The following is a 16,229-nucleotide window of genomic DNA, read 5'->3' as shown; positions in this document are numbered from 1 at the left end:
TAGAAACCCGAGCCACCGCCCCCAGCCCCGCCCCCGGCCCCGCCCCCGGCCCCGAGCCGGCCGAGCCGTCCGCGGCGGGAGCGGCGGAGGCGGCGGGAGAGCGCGCCGTGGAGCCGCTCCGAGCGCCCTGGCCTCTCGCGCCGCCGCCCCGGAGCCCAGCTCCGCGCGCCGAGGCCGCCCGCGCCGTCCGTGCGCCCCTGCGCCCCGCGCCCTCCAAGCCGCCGGCCGTCCAGGGCACCCACCCCAGCCCCAGTCCCCACCGGGCCGGGATGGCCGCAGCCCGCGGCTGAGCGAGCCCGGGGCAGGGTGGGGGGGCTCCATGGGCCGGCCCGCGCCGCGCCCCCCCCGCGGCCGCCCCCTCTGGCCCGGGCCCCCCCGGGCCCCGCGGGCCCAGGCGGCCCGGATGGCGGTCGCGGCGGCTGGGGCAGGGGCTGGGGCCGGCGCGGCCGCCACTGACGGGTAGTCCGGCGCCTTTAGCAGGTAAGCAAGGGCAGGCGGGGGCGGCATGGGGGACGACCCTCCCCACGCACGAGGGCTTGGGGGGCTGCTGGGGTCCCGGAGTAACGAGCCGAGAACCGGCGGGCGCATGAAGGTGGGGTCACGGGGGCGACAGGTCCGCGCGTGGCACGAGGCGGGAGTGCGGAGGGCGATCTTAAGCGGCTCTCCAAGCCGGGATCCAGCGGGGGTGCCCCGGCCCGACGGGGCGGGCGTGCCCTCCCTGCTTAGACCCCCGTGCGTGAGTCCAAGGAGGGGGCAGTGCGCCTCAGGCACAGGCAGCCAGAGTCCCCTCCCCAGCGTCCAGGAGGGCGAGACCCAGACACCCCTTTTGCCTTGTGGTCTACAGGGGGCCGCGTTGGGCGTCCGGATCCCGCAGACCAGCTGCGTGCAGAAGTAAACATCTGTCAGTGGCGCGTTCCAGCCGCCTTCCCTGCGCGCTGCCGCCGCCGCCGGGGACACGGTGTCCTCCGGTGAGGGCCAGGCCCTCTCAGCTCCCGGAGCTGCCTGCTCAGCCACAAGAGGGCGTCAAAAGCTTGGGGGGGGGGGTGCTGTTCCTTAAGGGCAAATCCTGGATTTGGGAATGAGGGGGAGGTGAAGGCTGTGCCTGCCTTCCATGCTTTTTTAAAAAAAGGTGTCCCCTGCAGGGGATAATCTCCACATTGTCCCAGGAGGTGGTTTGTGGGTTAAAAGTCATTAGACCCAGGGGAGCTGCCGGCGGTGGGACAGATTTCGGGGGGACTGGAGAGAGAAATGGCCTTTCGCACGGTAGATGCCACCACTGCCACCTCCCCAGGAAGCATCTGCGGGGTTCCAAGAGCTTAGGAAGCAGGGCCAGGGGTCTGGGGCAAGGGGGGTGCTGGCCGCCAGACCCCTGACTCTCTTGCCTGCCTGTCCTGCCTGCTCCCTGCCCCACATCCTTGTCTAGGTTCCATGACACTCTTTGTCTCCTACTGCCCGAGGCTGAGGAAGCCCCAGTGGGGCGTGACTGGCCTAGGCGGATGTCAGCGCAGGACACAATCCCAGCCTTGCCAGCTTCTCCCCATCCCGAGCTTCTTGCCCTGGGGCCCTCTGGACAGCCCTCCCCACTCCCTTCATCCTACGACTCCTGTGAGTTCGGGGCTCCAAAGCCACTTCACCCCCAGTGAGCCGCCAAGAGCAAGTTGAAGGGGTGCAGGGAAGAAAACAAGACTTTCCCCCTCTTCAGCTGGGGACAGTGTCTGAAATTCCACCATCAGCGCTCATTTTCAGGGAGCAAGCGGAGGATATAACTTTCAAGAGTTGGGCACACGGGACTGAAAAGTTTGCAGCTAGGCACAGGAACACAATCAAGAGATTGTTTCAAGGAATGTTTGTCGGCAACGACGGCACGACTGACTAGTGTCACGGCTGTTGGGCCATCCTTCAAGGGAGACAGACTTAGACCCAGGGCTGCCGAGACCCAGAGGGGGAATCCTCGGGGCTCTACCTTAGCGTAGGAAGATCAGTCAATGAAGACTTCCTGGAGGAGGGGCCTTGGAGCTGGGGCTCTGTAGGATGAGTAGGAGTTTTCTAAGCAGGAAAGAAAGGGCATTCCAGGTGGCGGGAACTGTGCTTTCAAAGATCTAGAGTCAGGAAACAGCATGGCCAGTTTCGGAATATTCAAGGTGCCCTGGTGAGTGTGTGCGTGGGAGGGAGGGGGGAGAGAGAGAGAGAGAGAGAGAGACTGACAGTTCTGGAAGGTTGGCAGAGGAAGGACTGGTCTGGGGCACTCAAGGACAGATCCCTAGAGGTAGGAGCTGAGTACACAGAAGAGAGAGGGAAAGGTCCTAAATGCATGCAGAGTCACTGGGCTGAGCTGTTTTTGCTGAGGGACTGTAAGTCTCCCCTGCAGATGTGTGTCCCCTGATCCTCCCAGGTGAGGCAGGGGCTTCCAGGGCTCAAGGCCCATGAGGGGAGACTGGGGGGCAGAAGTGGGGGGGGCTTCCCATTCTGCTTAGTGGGCACCTACAGAGAGCCAGCCAGGTCCCAGCAGGAGGCCTGGTTCTCCCCATTTTGCAGCCGAGAAAACTGAGGCAGGGCCATGTGGAGGGATCACTTCGTGCCCTGTGTATTTCCTGAGCATTAAGTCACAACGTGCCAAGCTCTGGGCTAGGATGAAGCAGAGGACAAGACGGGCCTGGCGCCTGCTGCACATGGAGGCGGTGGGAGGCAGAGGTGGCCAGTAGGCTCCCAAACCAACCTTGGTAATGGCCGTGAATGGGGCTGTGCACAGGGGCCCCTTCGGCAGGGACGTTCAGGAAGGGTCTCTGGGAGATGATGACATTGGAACAGAGGGATCTTCCCCTCAAATCCAAATGAAGTGAGGCTTTGGGCGGGCCTGGGGAAGACATTAGACAGGGGCCCAGCTTTCAGCCTGTGGCTCCCACTTCCCGAGGGGGAAAACTGAGGCTCAGAGAGAGGGCACCATTCGTGCCTAGATAGCACAGTGTGTCAGGCCCCGCGGCAAAATTGGAGTCTGAGGAAATGGAAAAGGTGACTCAGATGCCCAATCGGTGGTCCCCAGTCTTCTGCAGTGTTAGGGTTCGACCCTTACCTGGGGCATGTGCCTCAGTTTCCCTTTCTGCCAGGTGGCCAGCATCCTGTGGTGTCCTCTTGGCCGCTTCTGGAAGACCCATGTCTCTCCAGCCACCCGCCCGGGCCCAGCACCAGCTGCTTAGCCGTGCCAGGCCTCATTAGGCTGATCCTGTCATCCCACCCCGGGGAGTCCCCTCCTGCCAGCTCCAGACGCCTGCGAGGCCAGCGCCGGGCCAGCCGGGCCAGCCGCTTGCTGGTGTGGTCAAGGTGGGAACTTTATGGGCCAACCACAGAGGTCTGCAAAGCAGGAGGCCCGCCACACACACACACACACACACACACACACACGCAGTCCCCAGCCCTGCCTCCCAGACACACACAGGTGGCGGGTGCAGGAAGAGGGCTCCAGGTGCTGGCGGGGGACAGGTCGGGGCCGGGTGGGGCTGATCCTGAGGGCCACAGGGTCCTCGTTCCCTCCCACCTCATCTCCCCACACTGTCCCTTGCATGTGTCCCCTGTTGCTGCAGCCACACTGGTCCCTTCCAACAGACACAGTGTGCCTCTGAGCCTTTGAACTTGCAGTTCCCTCCGCCTAGAACACTCTCCTCAGATGTTCACGTGGCAGCTTCTCTCCTGACCTCCAGGTCTCAGCTCAAATGCCACCTCCTCTGAGAAGCCCTTCCTGACATCCCAGTCTAGAAGCAGCCCCCAGCGCCCACGGCTGTGTCTTGTTTGTGTTCTTTTGCTACTAATATCTAAATTACTGTATTCATTTCATATTAATTATCTGTCTGTCTTGTTGAGGGCGGGGCACAGGTTGGCCTTGGTCATCACTGAGTTCCTGGCCCCCTGCCCAGGCCCTGGCAAACACTAGGTGCTCATTAAATGTTTGTCAGGTTAATATGTTGTGGGGTAGAACCTGGCCCGGCACTCTGGGTTTTCTGCCACCGGGGCCTTTTACTTGCTAGGTGTGCCGTGCTGTCTGTCTTGAGAAAAACCTCTCACCTCCCCAGGTCTCAGCGCCCCGACCCTCAGCGCCTCATTACCAAAAGCCAGGGGGCTCCCAGGCGGTGGTTGTAGAGTCAAATCCTGGTTCAAACCCCAGCTCAGCTGATTACTTGCTGTGTGACTTAAGCAAGTCACTTCACTTCACTGAGCCTCAATTTCTCCATGTGGAAAACATGGCTAATAATAACATCTTAGGCCAGGCGCGGTGGCTCACACCTGTAATCCCAGCATTTTGGGAGGCTGAGGCAGGAGGATCGCTTGAGGCCATGAATTCGAGACCAGCCTGGGCAATATAGCGAGACCCCCATCTCTACAAAAAATAAAAACAGTAGCCAGGTGTGATGGCTCATGCCTGTAGTCCCAGCTACTCAGGAGGCTGAAGTAGGAGGATCGCTTGAGCCCAGAAGTTGGAGGCTGCATTGAGCTATGACTGTGCCACTGCACTCCAGCCTGGGTGACAGAGCAAGACTCTGTCTCTAACAAAAACAAAAACCAACAAAAACAAAAAAAATCTTTTTCAGGGACAGTGGGAGAATTAAATGTATGGAAAGAACTAAGCACCCATGCCTGGCACTAAATAAATATAATACCATACATTGCCAGGTGTTAATGTTATTATTATTGTTTTTGTTATTAGAGAGGCTATATAGCATGTGGTTAGGAGTATGGAGGCAGGGATGTTGGAACTGGGGTTTTGAGGGATGAGTAGGAGTTTGCTTGACCACCTATGTTCAAATCCCAGCTCCGCCACTTATCCTGTTTGACTCTGAGCAAGTAACTTCACTTCTCTGGACCTCAGTTTTCCTATCTTCCAAAATGGGGATAAAATAGTCCCTGTCTTGCTATGAATGCTTAGCATGGCACCAATAGTGTTGTTCATTAGTGTTAGTATCAGCTATTACTATTGTTTTTTTACTACTATTATTTTCAAGAAGCAGCCAGCACAGTCTCTCCCCTCAGCTTCACTTAGGTGAAGACAGACCCCAGAGCCCCTCAAGACCAGCTCAGAGGCTGTAACTTGATGCTTGAAATAGCAGGGAGCTAGCGATGGTTCTAGCACTTGGGCAGCGCTCAGCTTCTGTGTTGCGGGGGAAAGAGGAGAGGCTTGGCCCTTTCCCCTGGCCAGGCCTGGAAGTGTCGGCTGGGGGTGTCTGTGTCTGCACCACCCCCAACACGAAGCCACCCCATAGACTGGCCCCCCGACCCCCGCAGACACAGCATGGGAACCAGCTGTGCTTGCCACATGTTCCTGGTTTGCCCCCAGATGTGTGTCACCAGCTCAGAGGCTGTCCCGGCCTCCTCTTCCCCTCATGGGGTGGGGCCGGGCCCTGGGGCCCTCCGAGGGAGGGGGCACATTTTTGTGGGCTGCAGGATTTGTGTCTTGTTTTGCAGAATCATTGAGTTTTGCCTTGAGAGAGGCCCAGACCCCCCAGCCAAGGCCCACCCCTCCTGGGGCCTCAGTTTCCCCATCAGGGAAACCCCAGGGAACTCCTGGGGTCCAGCTGGGAAAAGGAGACCAGCGGTGCTGCCCTAGGAACAGGCCCAGGTGCCGTCACCTGCCGGGCCTGCAGATTAGCCGGGAAGAGGCAGAGCAGGGATCCGAACCCCTGTGCAGAGCCATGTGCTGCGGCATTCCCAGACACACGCCCTTCCCCGCTGGCACTAGCTCTGTCTGGGAGCAGTGACGACAGCCCAGGAGCCGCCGGGTCAAGCTCTTCCAGGCCCTCCCTGGCGTTCCCACGGTGCTGGGCGGCACCTGCCAGGCCCTAATTGAAGATGGGGAAACTGAGTCACGGGAGGGCTGGGAGTGAGGTGGAGAGGAAGGAGAAGAGTGTGCATGGACTGAGGCACCCCACAGGCAAAAGCGGGGGTGCCTGGGGATGTGCAGCAAGCTCGTGCCTCTAGAAACACAATCTCTCAGTCTGCCCTGGATCTCGAGAGATCTCAGCCCAGGATGTCCCTCCAGAAATTCCCAGTCCAGCAAAAACAGCCGTGGACACAGACCCCATGCTGGCAGGGCTGGGCAAAAGGAAGGGACCCACCCAGCCAAGAAGGGGAGCAGGGAAGGCTTCTTCTTGGTGAAGGGGCCATAGAAGCTAGGGCTTTGCAGGATGAGTAGGAGTTTGCCAGATGGAGACAGGCCCCAATTCCAGGGCTCCCCCAGACTAGAAGAGATGACTGGATGGAGGGAGGGATCCCCTCCCCTTCTTCCTTTCTCAGGTGGGACTCCTTGAGGCCAGGAGTTCTACAGGACAGAGGCTAATGACCCTAGGACGGGGTATGCCCGGTGGGTGTGCCCTGGGAAGCCAGGTGGGAAGAGCGGTGCGCCAGGGCGTTGCCTGGGCACAGGACGATGAGCAACATTTTCTGGCACTGCCAAGGAAGCTGCCGGAAACACACACACCCCCTTGCTCTGGCTGCCTGCTCCTTGGGCGGATTGGAAGGGCCTGCCCAGCTGTGCAACTTTCGTTACTCATTGTCCCTCTCTGAGCCTCAGTTTCCCCTCCTTCACCGCCCCAGCACTGGGGATTCTGTGGCCTCCAGCTAGAACTCGGGGATCTGTCCTATGTCTTTCTCGACGCAGTTCAGGCTGGCGCGGCCCCCAAGGAAGGTAATGTGGATTCTCAGGGTCCCGACATCTCCCCCAGGACTGGGAGGGGACTGCTGGCCTGGGCAGTGTAGGTGGCACCTGAAATACCAGCAGGAGTTTACCTGGGCAGGGAGCAATGGTCAGGGCGGGGCAGTTCCCTCCCGAGCCACCCTGCCCACTCTACCCCCGTTCCTGCTGCCCTCGGCCCACCTGTGCACCCGTGTGTGTGAGCATGCGGCCAGGAGGTGAGGGTCTCAGGGACAAGCAGGCAGCAGGCAATGGCGACGGCTGTCCCTGTACCTACGGGCGTGTGTCTCTATGTACTTGGAGAGGGACAGGTGCTCACGGGAGGGCTCGGAGGCCACACACGAGTGTGGCTGGGCCCCTTCTCTGTGCCAATGTGCAGGAGACAATGTGTGAGTGTGCGGACGTGGGACAGCACCCACGGGCAAGCGAGCTGGAGACCAGCCTACTGTGAGTGTGTGTGAGCGTGTCTGCGGGTGTGAGAACTCCCCGGTGTGAGCGTGTTTGCAGGTGTGAGAACTCCCCGGTGTGATCGTGTTTGCAGGTGTGAGAACTCCCCGGTGTGATCGTGTTTGCGGGTGTGAGAACTCCCCGGTGTGAGCGTGTTTGCGGGTGTGAGAACTCCCCGGTGTGAGCGTGTTTGCGGGTGTGAGAACTCCCCGGTGTGATCGTGTTTGCGGGTGTGAGAACTCCCCGGTGTGTGAGCGTGCATGCTAATGACGTGTGCATGTGGCGGTGTCCAACTACGTGCGGGTGACTGCGGGTGACCGTGTCCCGGTCTGCGAGGACGAACGTGTCTGAGTTCGTGACTGTGTTCCAGGGTGAGTGCCCTGGTGTTTCGAGTGCAAAAATGTCCAAGTGTGTAGACTCTGGGTGTGAGCATGAAGACACCCAAGTGTGTGTGACTGTGACAGTACTGAAGCATGAGTGACAACACCCTGGTGTGTGACCGGGACAGTGTTTTACTGCGTGGGTGTGATGATATTTGAGTGCGTGTGACTGTACTGTATTCGAGTATGCGAGCGTGAAAATGAGTGTGTGTGATCGCGTCTGGGCGTACGTATGAACGTGCCTGAGTGTGCACGTGTGATCATGTCCCAGTGTGAGTGTGACGGTTTGGATGTGTGTGAAAATGTCCAACTGTGTGTTGAGAGTGTGCAGACACTCAAGGATGGTGGCGTAACCATGTCTGCGTGTGAGAGTATGACCACAGTGACTGTGACGGTGAGCATGTGCATGTGATGTGTGCAAGTGGACAGTGTCTGTGTGTGTGTGTGTGTGTGTGTGTGAAAGGACCTGAGTGTGTGCGGGAACAGGAGACAGCTGGGTGTGAGCGAGTGTGAGCCCAAAAGGGTGCCGTGTGTGAACCCACCTCCCCGGGCTCGGAGCCTCCAGCGCGCATGCGTCGTGCACACCTGCATCACCCCCTCCTGGTCGGGTCCGTGCCAGGGACAAACCAGTTAGGTGACCCCCGTACAGAAAGGCCCATTGTTAGCGGGTGCTTATCAGCGGTGCCTCCTGGGCCGCGTTCATCGATGGCCCCTGCCTCCCTGCCCCCCACCAGAGCTCTGGGTGGGGGGTCTGCAGCCCCAAGGCCACCAGGGGCTCCCGTGGCCAGGCCCGTCTGGGACTGACTCCTCATTCACCCACCCAGCCCTGTGTTAAGCCCTCGTTAGAAACAGACGAGCAGAGCCCAAGGCTTGTTCCAGCCCAACAAGGAAAGTGAGGCACGCTACTCCAAGACTTGGGTGTGAGGGCAAGCAGAGTGCCACGGGTCCGGAGTGACCCTGGGCTCCTGGTGGGGGGTGGGAGTTCCTTGCCTGTCTACCTTTCCTGGTGGTGAAGCCACCAGCATTCAAATCCTAGCTCTGTGACTTTGGGCAAGTCAGTTCACATCTCTGGGCCTCAGTTTCACACTCAAAAAATGGGGATGAGGGTACTACCTGCTTCTTAGGACTTCTGCAAGGTTGAAGCGACATGCCATGTGTTAAGTTTGTAGAAAGAGATTGGGAATAAGGTATGGGCTCATTAAGGAGAAAAGGGGTGGGGTTTGGCACCTGACAAATGCTGGAAGTGCCTTCTGCTTGCTGCACAACGTTGAGAAGGAAATATTCTCCCTGGGGCCCACCAGGCCCTGCACGACCTGCCCCGTCCCCTCCCTGCCCTCCCCGCCTCCCTCTCTCCCCCTCCTCATTCTGCTCCAGCTACAGGGGCTTCTTTGCTGTGCCTGCAACACGCCAGGTGCAGTCCTGCCCCAGGGCCTTTACACAGGCTGTGCCTCTACCTGGGACACCTGCCCCCAGATTTTCCTACAGCTGACTTTTCACTCTTGGGTCTTGGTACATGTGTCACTTTCTCAGGGAGGGCCCCCCCAACCACCCCTCATGGATCTAATACGCTTGACTAACCCTTCACCATGTTTGTCTTTATATTAATAATACATGCCTGAAATCATTTTTATCTTTTTATGTTTGTGTTTTTTTTTTTTTTTTTTTGCGTATTGTCTGTCTTGGTCCCTAGTGTCCTCAGAGCCTGGCACATCATACAGGTGCCCTATAAACATTAGACGAGTGAATGAATGAATGGATGGATGGGTTTATTGGGAGGATGAAAAAGAAATGATAGTTGAAGTCTCTGGGCTTAGTATGCAGTCAGTGCTTAATTAACGAGGGTGGGTTTCCGGAATGGGGCTGGTGCCATATTAGAGCAACAGACGTGAAACCCTGGACCCTTCAATTTGGGATCTGAGCCGCTCAGTGCCTAGCTTCTTTGTGTTCATTCATTCATTCATTCAGCAACTGTCTATGGAGCACTTAATCATGTGCCAGTGAACCCGCTGGGGTGGCCTTGGGGGAGCAGCACCCTCCCGCCTCCAGGTGACTTTCATTAGACTCGCAGGCTGGTCTAGGATTATGTTTACATAGCCGCGTGCCCTGGGACAAGCGCCAACCTGTTTCATACCTTGGTTTCCCCAGCTGTAAAGTGGAGATGCTCATGCCTTTCTCGTGGGCTCAAGCACCGAGCCTGGTACACAGCCGGTGCTTAATAAACATCTGTTACTGTCTGGTGGGTGCAGCTCCTGTGCTGGCGAATCCATAGGGGTGGGCGGTGCGGGAGAAGGGGTGGTCCGAGTCTCTGTACGTGTCCACACGGGCTGGCCCATGCAAATCGCATGCAGATGACATGCAAACCACATGCAAATCAATCCCCGGGCAGCGCAGGGCGACCGGCGGGCCCAGCCCAGGCGCGGCGCTGACGGCGTCCAGCCCGGCTCCGTGTAAATGTTTACACCGGGCCGCCCGCCAGGCTCCGCGCCGACACCAGGCGGCTGGGCGGGGGAATGTAAACGCCGGCTGGGGGCGGCACAGGCGGTCGGGGTAGGGTGGGGGGTGGGGAGTACACGTGGGTTACCAAACACCTACTGTGTGCGGTGAGCACGAGGCCACCAGCCAGTCACAGCACCGGGTCACCGGTGTCCTAATGGGGGAAACACAGGACCTGAAGCTGTAGGGGAGAGGGGAGGTGGTCAGGGGAGAAGGCACTGTCCAAGCTGAGAGTGAAAGGAGAATGGGACTGGGGAGGGGAGGGAGTTCAGGGTGGAAGGACCCACCTGTGCAAACGCCTGGAGGTGGGACTCAATGTCACAGGCAGCTTTGGTCCATCCGCCCACTTCTGGGCATCAGTTCACTCACTTGGAGGGGAAATGGAGGCTCAGATAGGGGCAATGAGTCACTCAGGGACATCAATATGTAGGGAACAAAGTCTCAACCCCAGGTTCCTGCCTCTCAGACTATCCTAAGCGCCATCCCTCCTCACCACCCTTGTCCCACACTGCCACCTGCCGGAAAGCCCTCATCTCCTTTCTCTCCAAGCTCTGCCCAGCCTCAGGGCCTTTGCACTGGCTGTTCCGCCTGCCTGAGATGCCCTTCTCCTCCACCCGGCCAACTCCTACCCTTGCTCAAGTCTGGACTCTATCATCAGCCCCTCAGGAAAGCACCCTGGGACCCCCAGATGGGGGGCGGTTCCCTGTGACCCCTGGCATGGGGGAGCCCAACCCCTCCTTGGCCAGTTTTTCACCTCTTTCAATGGGGATGAATCATTTCTAGGTTACTACTGATGAATTATTTCTGTGTTATTGTGGATCATTATTAAGCAGGAGTTGTTCAAAGTCACTGGCCCCACTGGGTCCACAGTGGCTGGCCCAGCGCCTTGCGCCCGTCTGTTGCTGGAGGGACCGACGGGGGCGTGCGGCTGACCACTTCATGCCCGCAGGCCGAGGATGCAGCGCTGGAAGGCGGCGGCCCTGGCCTCGGTGCTGTGCAGCTCGGTGCTGTCCCTCTGGATGTGTCGCGAGGGCCTGCTCCTCAGCCACCGCCTCAGACCCGCGCTGGTCCCGCTGCACCGCCTGCCTCGCACCCTGGACGCCCGCATCGCCCGCCTGGCCCAGTGTAAGCCCCTGCCCTGGGATGGGTGCACAGGGCACAAGGGTGGGTGGCCACAGTGGAGGGGTTTCAGGCAGTGGAAGGGTCAGCCAGGTTTGGGTGGTTTTTTTTAGATGGGGTGGAGGGAGGGTGCAAATCCCCCCAACGGCCTGGCTGGGAACTAGGGTCCTTCGGCTCAGCTGTCACAAGGAATTAAGCTCTGGCCCTGAGGGGCCGTGGGGGCCAGATGGAGATTAGATCTGGGCATTGGGCCCAGGTGGCCCCCGCAGCGCAGCGGGGGGTGGCCGGAGAGGGCAGCTGGATCCAGGTCCCAGTGACCTGCCCCGGGCAGAGAGGGATCTAGAAAGGCGAAGAGCGACCCAGAGACCCAGAGATGGAGATGGGGACGGAGAGAAGAGAGACGGGGCAGGGGAGAGACAGACACCAAGGTAGGGAAGTGGCACCACCCACCCCGAAGGCGAGGCCCCTGGAGTCCCCACCTGTCCCTGACGGGTGCCCCGGGGCCGGTTCCCCCGGGCCAAGTCGGTGCCTAGGCCCCGAGCTGGTGTGCGCGCACACGTGTCCATGCATGCGCCCCCGCATGTGCACCCGGGGTGTAGACGCCGGCAGGGCGAGTGTGCGGTGCCTGTGTGCACATCCGTGCCGTTCTGCCGCCCACACAATACCCCATTCTTATCCTCACAATGGACAAGGATGGCCTCGGGCGAGTGAGCTCCACTGCTGCTCCCCTCCTGCAAGCGTCCTAGGACGCTGGGTCCCAGGGACTCGGGCGGTCGGAGTTGGGGGGGTGTCCAAAAGCCAACGCTCCAGGACCTGGGGGCAAATCACCAATGGAGGAATTTCAGGCACCTGGGAGGGTGTCAGCCCGTGGGCTGGTGACTACCCGCCCCACATCCTGTCCCTGGGCCCAGTTCTACTGGAGAAAGGGACTGGACACTGAGCCCCCAAAGCCCCCATGCTGTGGCCCTGGAACTAATGCGGTGATGGTGGAATTCCAGGCTTGGGACTCTCTTTGTGTTCCAGGCCCTGTGCAAGTAGCCAGCCCTGCTGGAGGGAGGCAGGGACAGATATGCTAAAAGATTATTCATTGTTTATGTGAAGTTCAGATTTGACTGGGCATCTGTATGTTATCTGGCAACCCCACGAAGAACTGCCTAAAATACTAGATACACACCACTGGGGTGGGGCAAGGATGGTGGGATTTTAGGCTCCAGATGTGAGCCGGGCGTGCACCTAACCCCAAGCACAGTCCTGGCCACCCCAGTGCCGCCCATGGAATCAAAGAACATGGAATATGCTGCCCAGCCATCCCCGCCCCCAACTTCCCACCCACTCAGCCTCCACCAAGACAGGGATTATGCAAGCTTTACCGGACAGGGAAACTGAGGCTCCGAGCAGGGCCGCCGCCTGTCTGAGATTGCAAGGGATGAAATCTGGGTTTGTCTGGTTTTGGAGACTGCCTGTGGGAACAGACACCTCCCAGGGCAAGAGACAGCTCCTCCTCCTTGGGCGACCCAGAAGGCTTATTCTTCTGACAGCCAGATGCACCAGCCTTGGGGACAGGCAGGGACTAAACTCAGGATTTCCTGTCGCAACCGCAAGTGTGACTGCCACCTGTTCTAGGGCTGGGAGCCTCGGCCTGCCAGCAGTTCCACCACCAGCACTGCCTGCCATTCCGATGTTGGCACTTCTGTCTTGGGGCTGTGGAGCACTGGGGCAGGGCCAGCCGCCTGGGTCATAAATCTGGGCTTCTGGGCCCTGGGAATCTGTGACTTGGGGCACCTCCAGGAAAGTGTGTGGGAAGAGGGCTGGACGTGGGCCGAACTTGGGTGAATGATGGAGGTGGGAACAATGTCCTTTGGGCCCCTCTCTCTCTCTGCCACCTGCTACTGATGTGACCTTGGGCAAGTCTCTGTCCTCTTGGATGTTTAGTTTCCTTACCTGTTACATGGGGGTGGCCCTGACCGCAGGTGGAGTCCCCATGCAGGCCTTGAATGGGGTAGACCTCAGTGTCTGCTGCTCCTCTCTGCATCACCCTAATTTGGTTTCTTGGATAGGGAAACTGAGGCCCAATGCACAATGGAATGGTGGGGACTAGGGAGTTTGAACAGCCCAGGGGCTCAGAGAAGCGGTGGAGGCTTTGGGTGGGGGCCCCGGAGGGAGTTAAAGACCCAGGACAGCCTAACTAATGGGTGAGGGATGCGGGCATGGAAGCAGCCCCCCTAGAGAGGGTGCAGCACGCCCTGGGGCAGCAGGGAGCCCACAAGCGGCTCACCACCACCGCCGCCGCCGCGTGGTAAGCCCCTCCCTTGATTTTCTGCATAGCTCAGTGACAGGTGGACCCCCCCCACCTCCAAGCAGCCCAGCACAGTCTTCGGCCCAGATACCATTGAGATGGAGGAAGAATGGGCGGCCATGGGGTGGGGGCGGGGCCCAGAGGAAGTGACTTAGAGACTGGGGTGAGCTCAGTTCAAGGTGGGGCAGGATGGAAAGTGGCCCCCGACACCCAGAAAAGGGGAGCCAGGTTCTGGGCGGCCCAGTGTATGAGCAGGGCTCAGAAAGGGGTGTTGGAAGCCCTGGGGGTTTAGGTTGAAGGCCCCAGGGCCGCCCAGACCTGGGAGTGAGATGAGAAGCTGTCCAGGCCGGGGGCGGTGGGGGGTCCCAGTGGGGTACAGCGAGGGTGGGGGGGCTCTCTCCCCTCCCCCCGACTCACTCCCTTCTCTCCCCACCTCGCAGACCGCGCGCTGCTGCAGGGCGCCCCGGACGCGGTGGAGCTGCGCGAGCTGACACCCTGGGCCAGGCGGCCCCCAGGTCCGCGCCGTCGGGCTGGGCCCCGGCGGCGGCGCGCGCGTGCGCGGTCGGGCACGCGGCCGTGCGGGCTGCGCGAGCTCGAGGTGCGCGTGAGCGAGCTGGGCCTGGGCTACGCGTCGGACGAGACGGTGCTGTTCCGCTACTGCGCAGGCGCGTGCGAGGCGGCCGCGCGCGTCCACGACCTGGGGCTGCGGCGCCTGCGCCAGCGGAGGCGGCTGCGGCGGGAGCGGGTGCGCGCGCAGCCGTGCTGCCGCCCGACGGCCTACGAGGACGAGGTGTCCTTCCTGGACGCGCACAGCCGCTACCACACGGTGCACGAGCTGTCGGCGCGCGAGTGCGCCTGCGTGTGACCCTACCTCACGGGGACCGGCGACACGGAGGCCGCGCTCCGACGGTTCCCGCCGTCCCACTGACTAAGCATGCGCACAGCATGCCGTCGAGGCCCCGGGACTCTCGCGATAACTGTGTTGAGATAAAGTGTGGGAAATCGAGCTCGGCTTGTGATTCACGCTGGGCGAGGGGGTGAGGGGATGAGAGTGTGTGGAGAGGGGGCGCCGTCTCCACTGGGGAAAGGGGGACAGGTGAACCCCCCACTCCCGCAAGGTGCGGGTAGGATCTCGTTTTCTTTGGGGGAAAAGGAGAGTAGATGCAGAGAGAGTCCTGTTTACAGGGGATGGGGTGAATGGGGTCATGCTGGCAGGGACCGTCCCTTCCCACCTCCCTGCTGGTCCCTCTGCCCCTCCCTGACGTCCTCTTCCGTACCTCTCGGCTTTGTGGCCTTCTGTGGGAAGAAGGTGGTACCATTCTGCAGGTGAAGAGACTGAGGTCTAGGTGGACCCAGTTTCCCTGTCCTGTCCGCATCTACTTCTCTCAGCTGTGTGGGCTTCTGGGAAGGAGGAAGGGGAAGCCAGTCTGCAGATGAAGAGACTGACGTCTAGATGGATCCAGGCTTCCCTGTCCCAAAGGATCTCTTCTGGCCCGGTCTTACCCCACCAGGGTGAACTCGAAGCCACTGTCTCCTTTCACCAGCTAAAAATACCCACGTGCTGCCCACCTCCAGGGGTGGAGAGAGGTCTGGGGCAGGCGCCAGTCCCATCCAGCCCGAAGCCGGCGCCTGCTGGGGTAGAGCTGGGTCCCCGGGGACCTGGGTCCTGGGCCCATAAAAGCCCTGGCCTGGCCTCGAGGGGGGATTTATGACAAGCCTCCGCGGAGGCTGGAAAAAGCTCAGCGCAGTGTTTAGATTTGCCCACGGTGTCACCTTGATGCTTGGCAGGCCCAGGATAGAGGAGGGTGTTGGGTTCCCAGAGTGCGGGAGGGGTCGCTGGTCCCACGGTCTGATGAGGGGCGGGAGCTTGGAGCTGGGGCAGGCACTGGGAAGGCCAGAGGGCGGGGACCCCTCCCCTCTCACCCCTCAGACTCGGGGGTTGAGGTTGCAATTCCCCCTTCCCCAAGACAGTTTTCCTAACTTCCAAGGACACGTCCTCCTCCCCTGCCCCAGACTGGGACTCCTCAAATGACACCTTTCTTTCCCCCAGATGGATGGGTCCCCTAAGGGACCATCGTCCCCTCCCCTCTTTCCCACACATCTGCACTGAGGACCACTGTCTAACCACTGTGTCCTTCCTGGACTCAATCCCCATCCCGCAGCCCTGCAGGAACATCCCTAGCCCCCCAGGACCCAGCTACAGCTGGAAGCGCTCAAGGCAGCTAACAAGCAGGACTTCCAGGGAGCCCTGAGAGCAGGGGTTGGCGGCCAGGCCCCAGCCCGTGGGTGGTCTGCTTGGAAGACAGTTCCAGGGCCATGGCTGGCTGGGGTCCCCCCCCCCCCCCGCCTTCTGACTCTGAGGTTTGGGATGGTGGATTCCTCCACTGTCTGGGCTGACTCAGCCTGGCCTTGGCGGAGAGGCCACAGAAGCCAAAGTGGTGCTTACCCAGAGCCTCAGTTTCCCCATCCTAGATGGCCCAGGAGGCCCCACGCCTCAAAGAGAAAAGTTGTTTGGTGCAGGACACGCAGCAGGAAAACTGGCCTTGGGGCCTGGGTCGGTGGTCCCTAAGCCCCTGCCTCAGTGTGCGTGTGCGTGTGAGGTCTCTGCACCCTCCCGGGCCTCTCAGGACCCCGGCCTTCCTGTCTCCCACCAGATCCGACATCCCAACCACAGGGTGCTGGCTCAGCCCGCCAGAGAATTGGAACGTAAACAGGGCAGGCCCTGGGGGCTGGGGTTCTCAGCAGCACATGCCACACACAGGGCTGGGGTCGCAGCTGCCACGCACGCGCGCACACACACACGCACACGCACACGCAC

General features: G+C 60.4%; 1 protein-coding gene across 2 annotated transcripts; it reads left to right on the top strand.

Moving 5' to 3' along the window:
* The first annotated feature begins 348 nt into the window (after positions 1–348).
* Positions 349–14,416, top strand: NRTN (neurturin). 2 transcript variants are annotated; one of them, XM_069497008.1, is made up of 3 exons: positions 349–480; positions 10,946–11,121; positions 13,852–14,416. In XM_069497008.1, exons 2-3 carry the CDS (start codon positions 10,953–10,955, stop codon positions 14,274–14,276), a joined length of 594 nt encoding a protein of 197 aa, XP_069353109.1. In that variant the 5' UTR covers positions 349–480; positions 10,946–10,952; the 3' UTR covers positions 14,277–14,416. The 2 variants fall into 2 exon arrangements, with proteins under 2 accessions (XP_069353109.1, XP_069353118.1); XM_069497017.1 differs by lacking the exon at positions 349–480 and adding an exon at positions 3,210–3,318.
* The last annotated feature ends 1,813 nt before the right edge of the window (positions 14,417–16,229 follow it).

This window comes from Eulemur rufifrons, chromosome 2, assembly GCF_041146395.1.
Source record: "Eulemur rufifrons isolate Redbay chromosome 2, OSU_ERuf_1, whole genome shotgun sequence".
Taxonomy (NCBI): Eukaryota; Metazoa; Chordata; class Mammalia; order Primates; family Lemuridae; genus Eulemur; species Eulemur rufifrons.
Note: the sequence above shows the minus strand (reverse complement) of the source record. Positions and strands in the feature narration are given on the sequence as shown.

Coding starts and splice junctions, on each gene's coding strand:
- NRTN (XM_069497008.1), top strand. CDS start 10,953: ATGCAGCGCTGGAAGGCGGCGGCCCTGGCCTCGGTGCTGTGCAGCTCG. Junction 11,122..13,851: donor CATCGCCCGCCTGGCCCAGT/GTAAGCCCCTGC, acceptor CCCACCTCGCAG/ACCGCGCGCTGCTGCAGGGC.